The sequence below is a fragment of the Pelophylax lessonae genome (assembly GCF_965119305.1).
Source record: "Pelophylax lessonae genome assembly, chromosome: 4".
Lineage (NCBI taxonomy): Eukaryota > Metazoa > Chordata > Amphibia > Anura > Ranidae > Pelophylax > Pelophylax lessonae.
In genome coordinates, this window is record NC_138771.1 from 357998026 (window position 1) to 358013897 (window position 15872).

At 44.1% G+C, this 15872-nt stretch overlaps 1 protein-coding gene across 1 annotated transcript in view; it reads right to left on the minus strand.

The window, feature by feature from the left end:
- Positions 1-15872, minus strand: part of RAD50 (RAD50 double strand break repair protein) — a 549855-nt gene that overhangs the window by 352385 nt on the left and 181598 nt on the right. The window contains exon 9 of the mRNA XM_082256750.1: positions 4610-4803. Within this exon, the coding sequence (XP_082112876.1) occupies positions 4610-4803 (194 nt within the window). The remainder of the gene's footprint in view (positions 1-4609; positions 4804-15872) is intronic.

Here is a 15872-nt window from a genome sequence, read left to right on the forward strand (position 1 = left end):
TGCCAGAACAGCCCCATCACCTTCACCCTCAGAATCAGAGGACAGAGCAACTCTGGGCCGTTTAGTAGATTGAGCAGCCACCAGCATTTGCACCTGGGCAGCAAGGCCAGCCACAATAGTGGCTAAATCCCCCCCTGGGGGGGAAACAGCGGTCCCCTGGCTTTCCACCAATACTGTGGGAAACTTGCCCTCCTGAGAATCCATTGCCCCTGTATGCCAGACAACCAAGGGTTAACTGCCCCCTTTTAGCAAGCGCGGCAAGCGCAGCCCACCGCACCACACTCAGGCACAATGAGACCCCCACAGGGAATATACAGACTGAATACAGGCAATGGCAAACAGGAATAGAAGGATAAAACCTGAGGAGACCCCGCTGCTGCTGCTGCCTCGATCGGTGTTCCAGGAAAGAGGAAGTGATGCTGCCAGGGCGCTCTATGTAAGCCTATGGAGGCTACAAGAAAATGGCCGCCGTGCATGTAAACCATGCGGCCGGAGCGGGCGCCGGTAAAATGGCGTCGTTTGGCGCCGAAATCGCCGCTCCATAGTGCATAAAAACACACACAAGCTTATCCCATTATATGGATACATGTTAGATCGCCGCAGCGATCGCTGTATATGCCCCAACATGCCATAAAAACATGCCCCACAGCACACAGCTTCCCACACTGCCCAGCCTGACACACACAGTGTCACACAGCCCCCCCCCCCCTTGCAGCCCACAGCATGCAGCCGAGAGATAGGGAGACAAGCAGTGTGAATAAAGGCAGGTTACACAGTCCCAGACTGAGACCCCCCCCAGACAGACAGGTCCCCACATAGATACACTTACCTCACATGGCGTGGGGAACCCGCACAGGCGAACAAGCCGCTGCACATGAGGCAGGGAGAGTCGCAATTCAAGACGCACACAATGGCGGTTAAGAAACCGCACAGCGTCCGGTGAGGTAGCCACCTCACCAATCATCCCTGCACCGAACAGGGATGGGTCGTTCACTGTGCCAGGAGCGTTACCTGGCTGAACGCTCGATGGCAGACTGGGAAGCCACTGACCCACGACCTGCGATCAGGGGGATCAGCCCGAGACCCAGTCCGCATGATCCTCTTCGTCCGAAGAACTAACTAATGCTGACCAAAATAACAGCTAAGTAAAGGTAGAGAAAAAAACTCAAACAAAATATTAAAAAGAAGAAAGAGTCTGGGACAAAAAGTCCCAGCACAGAGAGAGCCAGCCACTCCTGACAAGCTAGACATTAAAACTGAGATATGGTTGCAGGAAGTAGGAGGGTATTGACTGAGGGGACCACCCCTTGAGGGTGGGATATGTTAAAGCTTTATTGTTAACATATTCTGTTGCCTAGCTACTCCTTCGGAGCAAAGTCTAATACCCCATATGTGACGAATATGAAGAGGCGGCGACTGTCGGAGGACGTAAGAGAAACCCTATTTTCCATCCGTCCAGCAGATCGGATCAGATGGGATCGGATGAGAACGGACCAAAGGTCCGTTCCCTTCCGATTCCCACATAGAGATGTATGGGGAACTGACAGCTGCGTCTCCGCACACAGTGCGGTGAATAGCTGTCATCATCCTGCTCAAGGGGGATCAGCGGATTGATCCCCCTGCTGAGATAAACGGAGTCCGTCCAACGGGCGGGCTGTGTGAAAGAGCCCTTATTCTCTGGATAAAAAAAGAAATCATGCCCCTTGTCAGTGCAAATTAAAATCACCTGGTTCAGTCTCAATTCATGGACTATAAAAAGGTGTTTCACCACCCAGGTGTCGCACAAGAAACATCTCATGATGGGTAAAAGCAAAGAGCTCTCTCAAGACCTTTGCAACCTTATTGTTGCAAAACATTATGATGGCATTTTGTTACTGAAGGATTTCTAAGCTTCTGAATGTTCCAGTGAGCACTGTTGGGACCATAATCCAGAAGTGGAAAGAACATAATTTCACAATAAACCAGCCACGTCCAGGTGCTCCTTGCAAGATTTCAGACAGAGAAGCGAAACAAATTATCAGAAGAGCTGTCCAAGAGCCAAGGACCACTTGCGGAGAGCTTCAGAAAGACTTAGAACTAGCAGGTACAATTTTTTTTCAAAGAAAACAATAAGAATTGCACTCACCCACCATTGCCTGCATGCACCTTCACCACGCAAGACTTCATTGCTGAAGAAAAAGCATGTTGAACCTCACTTAAAGTTGGCAGCAAAACATTTAGAAAAGTCTGTGGAATACTAGAAGAATATAGTCTGGTCAGATCTGACCAAAATTTAGCTATTTGGATGCCATAATACACACCATGTTTGGAGGTCAAATGGCACTGCACATTCACCCCAAAAACACCATACCAACAGAAGTTTAGAGGTGGGAACATCATGGTGTGGGGCTGTTTTTAAGCATACAGTACTGGCAAACTTCATATCATTAAAGGAAGGATGAATGCAAAAATGTACCAAGACCTTTCTTAATAAAAATCTGCTGCCATCTACCAGGATGATAAGGATGAAACGAGGGTGGACATTTCAGCACGACAATGATGCCAAACACAAAGCCAAGGAAACTCTCAATTGGTTTCAAAGAAAGAAAAAAAAAAACTGCTAGAATGGCCTAGCCAATCACTTGACTTGAATCCAAAAGAAAATCGATGGAAAGAGCTAAGGATCAGATTTTACAGGAGATGCCCACGGAGCCTTCAAAATTTAAAGACGTGTGGAAGAATGGGCCAAATTCACACCTGAGCAATGCATGCGACTAGTTTCTCCATACAGGAGGAGTCTTGAGGCTGTCATTACCAACAAAGGATATTGTACTAAGTATTTCAGTTAGCGTGTTCAATACTTTTTAAGTTGCTTGGGGTACGTCTCTATCAGTTTTGCACATCGAGAGACTGAAATTTTTGCCCATTCCTCCTTGCAAAACAGCTTAAGCTCAGTGAGGTTGGATGGAGAGCGTTTGTGAACAGCAGTTTTCAGTTCTTTCCACAGATTCTCGATTGGATTCAGGTCTGGACTTTGACTTGGCCATTCTAACACCTGGATATGTTTATTTGTGAACCATTTAATTGTAGATTTTGCTTTATGTTTTGGATCATTGTCTTGTTGGAAGACAAATCTCCGTCCCAGTCTCAGGTCTTTTGCAGACTCCATCAGGTTTTCTTCCAGAATGGTCCTGTATTTGGCTCCATCCATCTTCCCATCAATTTTAACCATCTTCCCTGTCCCTGCTGAAGAAAAGCAGGCCCAAACCATGATGCTGCCACCACCATGTTTGACAGTGGGGATGGTGTGTTCAGGGTGATGAGCTGTTTTGCTTTTACGCCAAACATAACGTTTTGCATTGTTGCCAAAAAGTTTGATTTTGGTTTCATCTGACCAGAGCACCTTCTTCCATATGTTTGGTGTGTCTCCCAGGTGGCTTGTGGCAAACCTTAAACGACACTTTTTATGGATATCTTTAAGAAATGGCTTTCTTCTTGCCACTCTTCCATAAAGGCCAGATTTGTGCAGTATACGACTGATTGTTGTCCTATGGACAGAGTCTCCCACCTCAGCTGTAGATCTCTGCAGTTCATCCAAAGTGATCATGGGCCTCTTTGGCTGCATCTCTGATCGGTCTTCTCCTTGTATGAGCTGAAAGTTTAGAGGGACGGCCAGGTCTTCGTAGATTTGCAGTGGTCTGATTCTCCTTCCATTTCAATATGATCGCTTGCACAGTGCTCCTTGGGATGTTTAAAGCTTGGGAAATCTTTTTGTATCCAAATCCGGCTTTAAACTTCTCCACAACAGTATCTCGGACCTGCCTGGTGTGTTCCTTGTTCTTCATGATGCTCTCTGCGCTTTAAACGGACCTCTGAGACTATCACAGTGCAGGTGGATTTATACGGAGACTTGATTACACACAGGTGGATTCTATTCATCATATTTAGTCATTTAGGTCAACATTGGATCATTCAGAGATCCTCACTGAACTTCTGGAGAGAGTTTGCTGCACTGAAAGTAAAGGGGCTGAATAATTTTGCACGCCCAATTTTTCCGTTTTTTATTTGTTAAAAAAGTTTGAAATATCCAATACATTTCGTTCCACTTCATGATTGTGTCCCACTTGTTGTTGTTCACAAAAAATTACAGTTTTAATATCTTTATGTTTGAAGCCTGAAATGTGGCAAAAGGTCACAAAGTACAAGGGGATTGAATACTTTCGCAAGGCACTGTATTTCTCTCTCTTATATATATATATATATATATATATATATATATATATATATATATATATATATATATATATATATATATATAGTGAGAGAGACACACACACTGATTATACATATATATATATATATACATATATTCACACATATATACATACACAGTATATTTACACACACAGGCCTCATCCACAAAGACATTTTGAGCTTACTATTTTACTGTTGAAGCAAATGGCTGTACGAGGTTGTACATTGATGCAATGCTTTTCTGCATTGTGCATAAACATATTCATTAACCAAACATGAAAATTCTGCCATATACATCCACACATATTTTATATACAGGATAAAGCCTATTTGGAAAATTGGATATTTTATCTCTATATCATTGTATGGCTCTTACCATTATCTGATTAGCCTCCATTTCATCTTTTTCTTGTCTTTCTTTCACTAATTTCTGAAAGCTTGCTACCTGTCTCTGATTGAATGGCATTCGCTCAAATCCATCAAACTCCAGTTGTGCTGCCATGGTCCTCATAAGTGAGTCTCGAGTTCGGATATGTTGCTGATGCTGGTCAGCCTCCATCTGCAGGCGGCCTGAACAAAGTAGTAAATATTGTAACTGAATCACGAACATTACATTAGGTGTTTACAGAGGTAAACTCTGAGAAGAGCTTTAAACATTACTTTACATTTCATTACAGAGGCACAGAAAAGTACAAGCTTATTCGATTTCTTGCAGGAACAAGTGTTTTTTTTTTTTTTTTTTATAACCATGGAACTGATGAGAAAGGCACTTCTAAATTTAAATGACTTGGTATGTAGTAGCTTTTTGTTACCACTTGCCGACCAGCTACCGTAGTTATACTGCGGCAGGTCGGCTCTGTTACGCAAAATGACGTACTTGTACGTCGCTTCATTTAGCAGATAGTGGGGGCGTGCAAACACGTTGACTGGCTAGAGGGGGAGCCAATCAGTGGGTCCGGCGGATGCGATTTCTGTTGGGCACCCACGATCGCTCCCCATGGAGACAGAACGGCAGTGGTCTGCCTATGTACACACGGCAGACTGCTGTTCTGTCAGTGATGCCTCCTTTTTAGGAACGCAGATCTCTGTGTTCATCCAGTGAATACAACCCCCACACAGTTAGAAAGCATCCTCTAGGGACACATTTAACCCTTTAAACGCCCCTGGTGTTAACCCCATACTGCCAGTGGTATTAGTACAGTAACAGTGCATATTTTTAGCACTGATTACTGTAATAATGTCACTGGTCCCCCCAAAAGAGTCAGTTAAGTTTCTGATCTGTCCGCCGCAATGTCGTGGTCCCACTAAAAATTGCTGCTTGCCGCCATTACTAGTAAAAAATAAATAAATATGACATAAATCTATCCCCTAGTTTGTAGACGTGATAATTTTTGCGCAAACCAATCAATATACACCTATTGGGAATTTTTTTACCAAAAATATGTAACAGAATACATATTGGCCTAGCTTGATGAAAAAAATGGATTTTGTACTTACCATAAAATCCATTTCTCTGAGTTCATCGGCGAACACAGCACTCCATAAATCATAACTAGTGGGTTATATTGTCTCCTCCAGGAGTAAGACTAGGCAGAACAAAAAAACACCTGGCTACACCCATGGACCGTTCTCAGCTGGTATATAATCCCCCTCTCTGCTCTAGGTAATCAGTTTAGTAGCAAGCAGTATTAGAATTATCAGAACTCCATAGAGGGGTGGAGAGGGGTAAATTATAAATAGAGGGACGTCCAAAAGCAGTGCCAAAAGGAAAATGAGGGATGGGGAAAATAACTTAAGGCTAAACATAAGAGCCCCTAACCAGGAAACAGGAGCCTTAAAAAGGGTCACAGGAGCCCCCTCTAAAAAAATAAAGGTTTAAAGAAAAACACCCCTCAAGAGGGAACCACCCCTCTGAAACAGCAGCCTGCAAAACGTTACGGCCAAAAGAAGCATTCGTAGATGCCAAAGTATCTACCTTAAAGAATTTCATGAAGGATTGCACGTACGAGCAAGTGGCAGCCTTGCAAACTTGCGATACAGATGCCTGATGACAGAAGGCCCAAAAAGCACTCATCGCCCGAGTAGAATGCTCTGTGACAGGTAAAGGTGGAACCTGACCTTTAATGGAATAGGCCTGAGTCACCGTCTGTCTGATCTATCTGGGGATGGTAGCCAAAGAAGCGGCCAGCCCTTTTCTTATCCATCCATGACCACAAAAAGCGAGTCTGACCTCCGAAACAACTCAGTAGCTGCCAGATACAGCTGAATCACACAAACCAGTGATATTTCTCTCCCACATCTTCCCCCAGGACAGGACGAGGTACCAGGCTAGTGCTGAACAGTCTGTACCACGAAATGGATCGTTATTTAATGCCCAAAAACCCCACAGCCTCCACGCCTGACTGCTCAAAGATGGCGCCAAGGCTCTCTCAAGCGAAAGGCGAAGGGGAGCCGCACAAGACATAACGCTGTTCTCTCCCCCCCAGTGACCTCTCCCCCTGCTTACCGGGCTCCTCGTCACTCTCTCCACTACAAGATCCTGAGGACTCCATTTTACTGCAGGGGACATCGGGTGAATAACAGAGAGGTAGCATGAGAGGCACAGTATGGCTCGACATCAGGGAGGGATGGAGAGAAGCAGCCATCCCACAGGAGCTGGAGTCACAGTGAGTACTATGCCCTCTTTAACCTCCTTAATAGAATCCCCTGCTGAGTATATGAGTGGGCAGAATATCTGAGCTTTTTTTTTTACAAAAACTGCCCACCAGTGATGACGTTGAGGCACTGGCTGCCGATGTTGAATCAGCCCTCAGGGGGGAACTAACGGCTTAAACAGGAGGTCACAGACATTGTAGACAGAGTAGCCACATTACAGTCTACTGCAGTTGAAATTAAACAGTCTGTCTCTACTATACAAACAGCACAGAGAAACACTACACTGATGCTCATGTGACCCATCTGATGCTGCTTCTGGACGATTTGGAGAACCGCAATCGTAGACGCAATATCAGGATTAAGGGTCTCCCTGAGGCCACTACGCCAGCGGACCTCAAGGTCACGGTCACAGCTATTTTTAATATGTTCTTTGGAACCCCCCGCGGACACAGCCATTGAAATAGACAGTGTCCACAGGCCACTGGGCTCAAGAGGAGAAACCGAGAGTAGAGCCAGAGATGTCATTTGTTGCTTACACAGATACTCCCTGAAGGAAGACAATCTACAGTGAGCTTGGCGCAAAGGACCCATGGAGTTTGACAGAGCGCAAATTCTACTACTACCAGATGTTTCACGAAGAACCTTGCAAATGCGCCGCTGCTTTAAACCCCTGTTAGAGAAGCTTGGCGAGTTGGGCATTACCGACAAATGGGGTCACCCCTTTCATCTTATAGCCCGCAAATACAGGCGCTTTTTTCCCCTGCGACACCCAACAGAACTCCCAGGATTTTTCACTGCCCTCGAGATGGCTCCAGTATCCCTTCCTAATTGGTTAGAATTCTCGATCCAGACGCCGACCAACTCAGCAGCATCGAGGAACGCTAGACAGCAAAGATCTCGTCATGCCCTCAAGGATCTCCTCAAGACCGTGAGCTCTAAAATATGTTATCCTCTGGGATAGGTTATGTTTTTCTTTCCCACATTTGGATCAGACTCTATACTGCACTAACTTTTATGTTCAGATGTATGGTCCTTTTCCGTTTTAAAGGTTTTCACATTTCAAGGTTTCCCTGCACGATTTGTCCTGTGAAGTCTACCTTTACATCAAATGTTTTTGTTCCCTTAGCGCTGCCAGGATCCCTACCTGGGGCTCTACCACGGACTGGAGATCTGCTTACCTGAAATACCACAGTAGGACTTAGAATCTTGCAGTGATATTCTGTGATGATCTTCTCTGCTCCCCCGTGGGGGGGACTGAATGACTGTTCCCGAATTGTTTGCCCTTGTTATTATATCTTATTGAAAGACTGTGCAGCTTGCTGCCTTCACACCTGATAACCTTTAGCTCTTGATTCTTCATGGCAGCACAAATTGCGCTTCCTACTAATAGCCTGAGGAGGTCATTCCACGTTAATGTTCTATTTGGTATGTGGGGAGGGGAGTCAGGACACCAGAAGCTAAGACGGGAAACGGTGGTAGCCAATTGTCCCCAGCTCGCGAAAACTATTGTTCCCCCAGGAAAAGGGGAGCTCTTGACAATGTCGGATCAGAAGCCTTGCGCTCTGTACCCAATTACTGTAACCTCTAATAAATGGAGATAAGTCTGGTGTCCTGGCTGCCTTTCTTTTTGAGATCTTTGATTATGCTATCTCTGATGTCTTTTATTTGTTGGTAGACGGGCTTACCAGTACATCCTTTTTGCTATCAGGTTTAATTACACACAAGATGGGGACCATTCTCATGAGTTTTCCAAGCTACTTAGAACTCACAGAGAGATCTTCGCACGTTATTTAAAGGTTTATGTTTGATTTGCCCTACCCGAGGTTGCCTATGGCCGGAAGCTCTTCTCCCTGAAGTGCCTTACATCTTCCTCACATAGGCCTTAACTGCCGCTTCAGGCAGCTATTTTCCGTTTAGAGTGAACTAGAGGAGGTCCAATTCCTACTCCCAACTACTTTGCCCATCTATACTTCTATCTAGCTCTCTATCCTCTCTCTTTCTACCTTAATTATCTCTTTTTTTCTTCCCCCCCCCCCCCCGCTCTTCTCTCTACCTTCTGACCCTTCCTCTACTCCCCTTTTCTCCCCCATTTTTTTTTCTGAGTTACGGGCGGGATCTGACTATCAAAGATGTCCTTGAAGTTGATTTCCTGGAGTGTAAAGGGACTTAACACCCCAGAAAAGAGGACTAGTTGCCTCATTGATTTGTGGAGACAGGGCCCTTAAAGTATTTCTCCAGGAGACCCATTTCAAAAAAGACAGGATCGCTAAATTGTATAATAAGCGTTTCCTGCTGGCATACCACAGCGTGTCTCCTTCCTCCAAAACGAAAGGGGTCAGCATCCTAATCTTCAGTAATCTGCCTTGGCAAATTCTGGACCTTCTTACCGACCAGGAAGGTAGATACATCATGGTAAAGGGTAAGATCCATTCGCAGATATTCACTCTGGCAAATGTTTTACCTCCCCAATACATGGCAACTGTCAGTACTGGAAACATGCCTCTCTACATTAGATTCCTTCTCAGAGGGCACTATCATTATGGGTGGTGATTTCAACTTTACGCTAAACCCTCACAAAAACTCCACGACTGGCGCTTCGGTGTTACCACACAACACCAGAATTAGACTCAAATATCTCCTTCACTCACATCAATTAGTAGATGCTTGGCGTATCCTTCACCCGCTAGAGAGGGACTATACCTTGTACTCCACAACTCATGGTTCATATTCGCGGATTGATTTTTTCCTGATCTCCCATGCCACCATTCCGCTTCTTTCTAAAGCTCACATTGGTAATATTGCCCTTTCCGACCACGAACCGATTTCGATGGACATACCTCTACATCATAAAACATCAAGAGCAGCATCTTGGTGGTTAAACAAATCCCTTTTACAAGATCCAGAAATTAGGGCAGATGTTCAGAGGGAGCTGACCCTTTACATCAAAAACAACAAGAATTCAGTGACCAGCCCCCTCTCCCTCTGGTCTGCATATAAATGCTACATAAGAAGGATCCTCAAACACAGTCATAGAGTTAAAGAAAACAGGGGGAAAATGCTAGCGAATTAATACAACTCGACAGACTTGAATCTCGACACAAATCTTGCTCTGACCAGGCGACGGAGGGGGAGCTTAACAGACTTGGAGAACAAATTAGAGATTATTCCCTGTTTCAAGCTAAAAGTAAAATATTGAGGTGACATAGGGCATTCTACGAGTTTGGTGATAAATGTAGTAGATCCTTGGCGAACGCGATACGTATCAAACGCAACTCCTCGTATATTGCAGCCCTTTACGCGACAGGAGGCATCAAGATCCATTCGTCCGCGGAGATGGCTGATGCCTTCAGGGAATTTTACGAGTCTCTTTACAATTTACACTCTCCCTCTACCCCTGAATCGGTCCCTGAAAAATTATCTCTGACTGATGCCTAGCTCAGGTCAGCGCGACTACCTAACCTCACTGAGGAAGAGATAAAAACGTTGTCAGAACCTCGACTAAAGAGTTCACAGGTGCTCTAGCAAGCTCTCCCTCTGGGAAGGCCCCTGGGCCTGATGGCTTTACAGTCTCATACTTTAAAACATTTCAAGAACTCCTAGCGGCCTATTTCACCACCGCTTTTAATGCCATCCTTGACGGCCATTGTATGCCGCCAGACCTACTTAGAGCTAGTATTTCTGTCATACCAAAACCTGGCAAAGATCCACTACTCTGTGCTAGCTACAGGCCCATCTCCCTTCTTAACTGCGACCTGAAACTGTTCACAAAAATCCTAACAGACAGAGCATAATCTTGCAACGAATCGTACCCTTGGATCAGGTAGGCTTTATCCGTAACAGAGAAGCTCAAAACAATACAATCCGAACGCTTAATGTTATCGCCAGAGCCAAACATCCCCTCTCCCCGCTACTCTTTGTGCTATCCTTGGAACCCTTATTACAACACATTAGGAACAACCCAGATATCTCCGGATTACCCACCAATACACACAATCAAAGTAGCTGCTTACGCTTACCTGTTATTTTACATTTAGAATCCTCTAACTTCCTTACCAGTTCTTCTATCTGAAATAAGGAAATACTGGCTTTTAGCGGACTTTAAGATTAACCTACAAAAATCTGAAGCTCTCAACATCCCCCTTCAGTCTAGAGCACTCACACATCTTAGTGGTAACTTTCCATTCCGTTGGGCTCCCCAGGCAATACAATACTTAGGGACTAGAATACCAGCTTACATCCATCTTGTCTATCAGTACAATTTTCTACCTCTCCTGGCTACTCTCACATCAGACTTAAATTTGTGGAAACAGTTGGCGGTTTCCTGGTTCGGGAGGTGCGATGTGTTAAAAATGAATGTGATGCCGCGTCTCCTATATCTGTTACAGGCTTTGCCGGTTAAAATACTCATGGAATACTTCCGCAAACTCAGGTCAGTGTTTATTAAATACGTCTGACTTGGTTACTCGCTTTTACAGTGAACAAAGCTGAGTGGAAGAGTGGGACTCCCGTACCCAGCCTCATACTGCACATCGGTCCACATGGCTAGAGTGATTGACTGGTGTAGACACGTCCCACACAAACTTTGGGTAACTTTGGAACAAGAATCAATAGCGTCTCCTTTGGCTGGCCTTCCCTGGATTGCTGATCCCCACTCTGTTAGTTCCTCCACATTCTCTAATAGACGCAACCCTGACTGAGATTTCTATACAACAAAAGGATAGCAACACCAAGCTTTCCCTCTCCGCTAACACCCATCATTGGCCACCCTGACTTTGCCCCTGGACTTACGGACAAAACTTTCCATTTAAACACAGACAGGAAAATTGTCAGAGCTTCTTTTTTTTCTCACCCAGACAAATTGGGCATGCCAATCCAATGTATATAGCCTATTTACCTCTATTGGAGGTAAAAATCCAATAAGGTTGGATTTTTGCTTATCTACCTATTGTTATTTTTGAAATGGGGATTAGAGGCCTCTGTACTCTGGCCAAAAGATAGATGCCAGTAGAGGTTACGGCCCCACTGTCATGATCTCGTGAGATAGGCTTTCTCTAACCCGAACTCCCACTTGGCTCAGTTCTCTATAGATTTCGTTGAATAGTTAAAATCACTGTTTGGCTTAGATATTGAATCAACAGTAGATCTTAGTCATGTTTATAAGCCAGCTGTCTATTTTAATGTTTCTTTTACTTTGTATTCTGGACACAGAATGTAATGCCAAGTCATACTTTTTTGTTGTTTTTACATGTGGCATACCATTAAATAAAGAATTAAAAAAAAAAAAAATGTCACCTTCTGAAATAACATAGGCAAGGGAATCTCCCGAATTTTCTCAAATGGAGATTTCTGAAGAACCGAAAGCACTAAATTTATAGACCGTACAGGTGGGGCCACATGTCAAACTCCCTGAATGAAGGTACAAGCTAAAGAGTGCATTGCTAGGGGTCGCTGAAAGAAGATTGCCAAGGCAGACACCTGGCCCTTGAAGGCCAACTTCTGTTCAACGCCGTTGAAGAAAGATTAAGATCCGAGCAGCAGAAAAGGATCGAGGATGAGCGCCAATCGACTTACACCAAGAATTGTATGTTTTCCACATACAATGGTATATCTTGCTGGAAGACGACTTCTTTGCCTTCACCATAGTAGGGATCACTGATCCAGACAGACCTCTATCCCTCAGTACCTGGCTTTCAATAGCTAAGCCATTAAAACCAGCGACTGTAAAGCAGGATGGTAGATCATCCCATGGGACAACTCTAAGAGGAAGCCCCCAAAGGACGTTTACAGCCACCAGGATGATTGCAAGATCCTCGCTCTTGATTCCTCGCAGAAACTGTGGAAGAAGCCTTAGCCGAGGATGATACTGGCCGTACCGTGGCCCTTGGACGCCTTTGGCATCTATCAGAGGACCCCGTGACCTTGTCACAAACTTCGGTATCCTTCTGTGGAGCCGAACCTGCTAAAGGAGCTGCATGTAAGACTGTGCAAACAGAACGATCTTGAAGGTGGATACCACCAGTCTCAGAACCTGTATGCAAAATGGGAGGAAGAAGAGGTGGAGCTTCGGCATCCCCGCGAGGCTTTAGTTGTTTCCAGCATCTCCCAGATGATGGTAAAATGCCCCCCCCCTGACATCATCCAGCTACACAAACATGGCCACATGCGACCCAGCAAGACGTTTAAGTCGCAGGCCAGCCTCTGTCTGTGAGGCTATGTCGCGGCCGACCTTGCGCGTAGCTACGGTCTGCACGTGTTCACAGATCGGGCTGGGGGGAACACTGGATCTAGATCATCCAGCCAGCCTGGCAGTTGATTGTAGATCTCCTGGGAGAAAAACAAAAAAAGTTGTAAGGAAGGAGAAAATTGCTAGGATCAGAAATCCCAGCCGGGAGCCTAGGTCCTTACTCCTGACTAGACAGATTAAAAACGGATTATTTAGAGCAGAGAGGGGGGGATATATACCAGCTGAGGATGGCCCATGGGCGTAGCCTGTTTTTTTTTTGTTCTGTCTAGTCCTACTCATGTCATGAAGGAGGCAATATAACCCACAAGTTATGATTTATGGAGCGCTGTGTCCGACGATGAGCGAAAGAGATAATTAGATTTTTTAATTTTTGTTTATTGGAAATGTTTTATAGTAAAAAGTAAAAAAATATTGTTTTTTTTTTCAGAATTTTCACAATTTTTTTGTTTTTTTAGAGCAAAAAATAAAAACCGCAGGTGATCAAATAACACCAAAAGAAACGTCTATTTGTGGGGAAAAAAATACATCAACTTAATTTGGGTACAGTGTCACATGACCGCGCAATTGTCAGTTAAAGTAACGTAGTGTCGTATTGCAAAAAATGGCCTGGTCATTGGGGGGGGGGGGGTGTAAAATCTTCCAGTCCTTAAGTGGTTAAAAATAAAGAAAAAAAAAGTCTAAACAAAAAAAAAAAAAAAAAGCACTCTTAATAGAGCTAGCAAAAGTTCGCTCATTCTTTCAATGAGTTGAATGTGAAGGGCATATTACTGCAGTTATATAGAAGAAATTGGCCGCATTCCACCACAAAACTTGAATGAAGTAAAATCTTTTCATACATGTTGAGCATCAACAGGATAGACGCTTTTCACAGGATACAGCGTGCTTGATCACTATCAGGTAGTGATCAAGCACGCTGTATTGTGTGAAAAGTGTTCATCCTGTTGATGTTCGACATATATGAATAAAAGATTTAACTTCATTCAAGTTTTGCGGTGGATTGCGCCAATTTCTTCTGTATACAGTGCCTTGCGAAAGTATTCGCCCCCCTTGAACTTTTCAACCTTTTGCCACATTTCAGGCTTCAAACATAAAGATATAAAACTGTATTTTTTTTAGAAGAATCAACAAGTGGGACACAATCATGAAGTGGAACTAAATTTATTGGATATTTCAAACTTTTTTAATAAATAAAAAACTGAAAAATTGGGCGTACAAAATTATTCAGCCCCCTTAAGTTAATACTTTGTAGCGCCACCTTTTGCTGTGATTACAGCTGTAAGTCGCTTGGGGTATGTCTCTATCAGTTTTGCACATCGAGAGACTGAAATTTTTGCCCATTCCTCCTTGCAAAACAGCTCGAGCTCAGTGAGGTTGGATGGAGAGCGTTTGTGAACAGCAGTTTTCAGTTCTTTCCACAGATTCTCGATTGGATTCAGGTCTGGACTTTGACTTGGCCATTCTAACACCTGGATATGTTTATTTGTGAACCATTTAATTGTAGATTTTGCTTTATGTTTTGGATCATTGTCTTGTTGGAAGACAATTCTCCGTCCCAGTCTCAGGTCTTTTGCAGACTCCATCAGGTTTTCTTCCAGAATGGTCCTGTATTTGGCTCCATTCATCTCCCCATCAATTTTAACCATCTTCCCTGTCCCTGCTGAAGAAAAGCAGGCCCAAACCATGATGCTGCCACCACCATGTTTGACAGTGGGGATGGTGTGTTCAGGGTGATGAGCTGTTTTGCTTTTACGCCAAACATAACATTTGCATTGTTGCCAAAATGTTTGATTTTGGTTTCATCTGACCAGAGCACCTTCTTCCACGTTTGGGGTGTCTCCCAGGTGGCTTGTGGCAAACTTTAAACGACACTTTTTATGGATATCTTTAAGAAATGGCTTTCTTCTTGCCACTCTTCCATAAAGGCATGATTTGTGCAGTATACGACTGATTGTTGTCCTATGGACAGAGTCTCCCACCTCAGCTGTAGATCTCTGCAGTTCATCCAAAGTGATCATGGGCCTCTTGGCTGCATCTCTGATCAGTCTTCTCCTTGTATGAGCTGAAAGTTTAGAGGAACGGTCAGGTCTTCATAGATTTGCAGTGGTCTGATACTCTTTCCATTTCAATATTATCGCTTGCACAGTGCTCCTTGGGATGTTTAAAGCTTGGGAAATCTTTTTAAATCCAAATCCGGCTTTAAACTTCTCCACAACAGTATCTCGGACCTGCCTGGTGTGTTCCTTGTTCTTCATGATGCTTTCTGCGCTTTAAACAGACCTCTGAGACTATCACAGTGCAGGTGCATTTATACGGAGACTTGATTACACACAGGTGGATTCTATTTATCATCATTAGTAATTTAGGTCAACATTGGATCATTCAGAGATCCTCACTGAACTTCTGGAGAGAGTTTGCTGCACTGAAACTAAAGGGGCTGAATAATTTTGCACGCCCAATTTTTCAGTTTTTTATTTGTTAAAAAAGTTTGAAATATCCAATAAATTTCATTCCACTTCATGATTGTGTCCCACTTGTTGTTGATTCTTCACAAAAAATTACAGTTTTATATCTTTATGTTTGAAGCCTGAAATGTGGCAAAAGGTTGAAAAGTTCAAGGGGGCTAAATACTTTTGCAAGGCACTGTATCTGCATACCACAGTGGCCTGTTGATTGTTCATTCACCTGAACGGTGTACATTTAGTCTGGCCCCAAATTACTGCAGTGACGGAGCGCACAAACG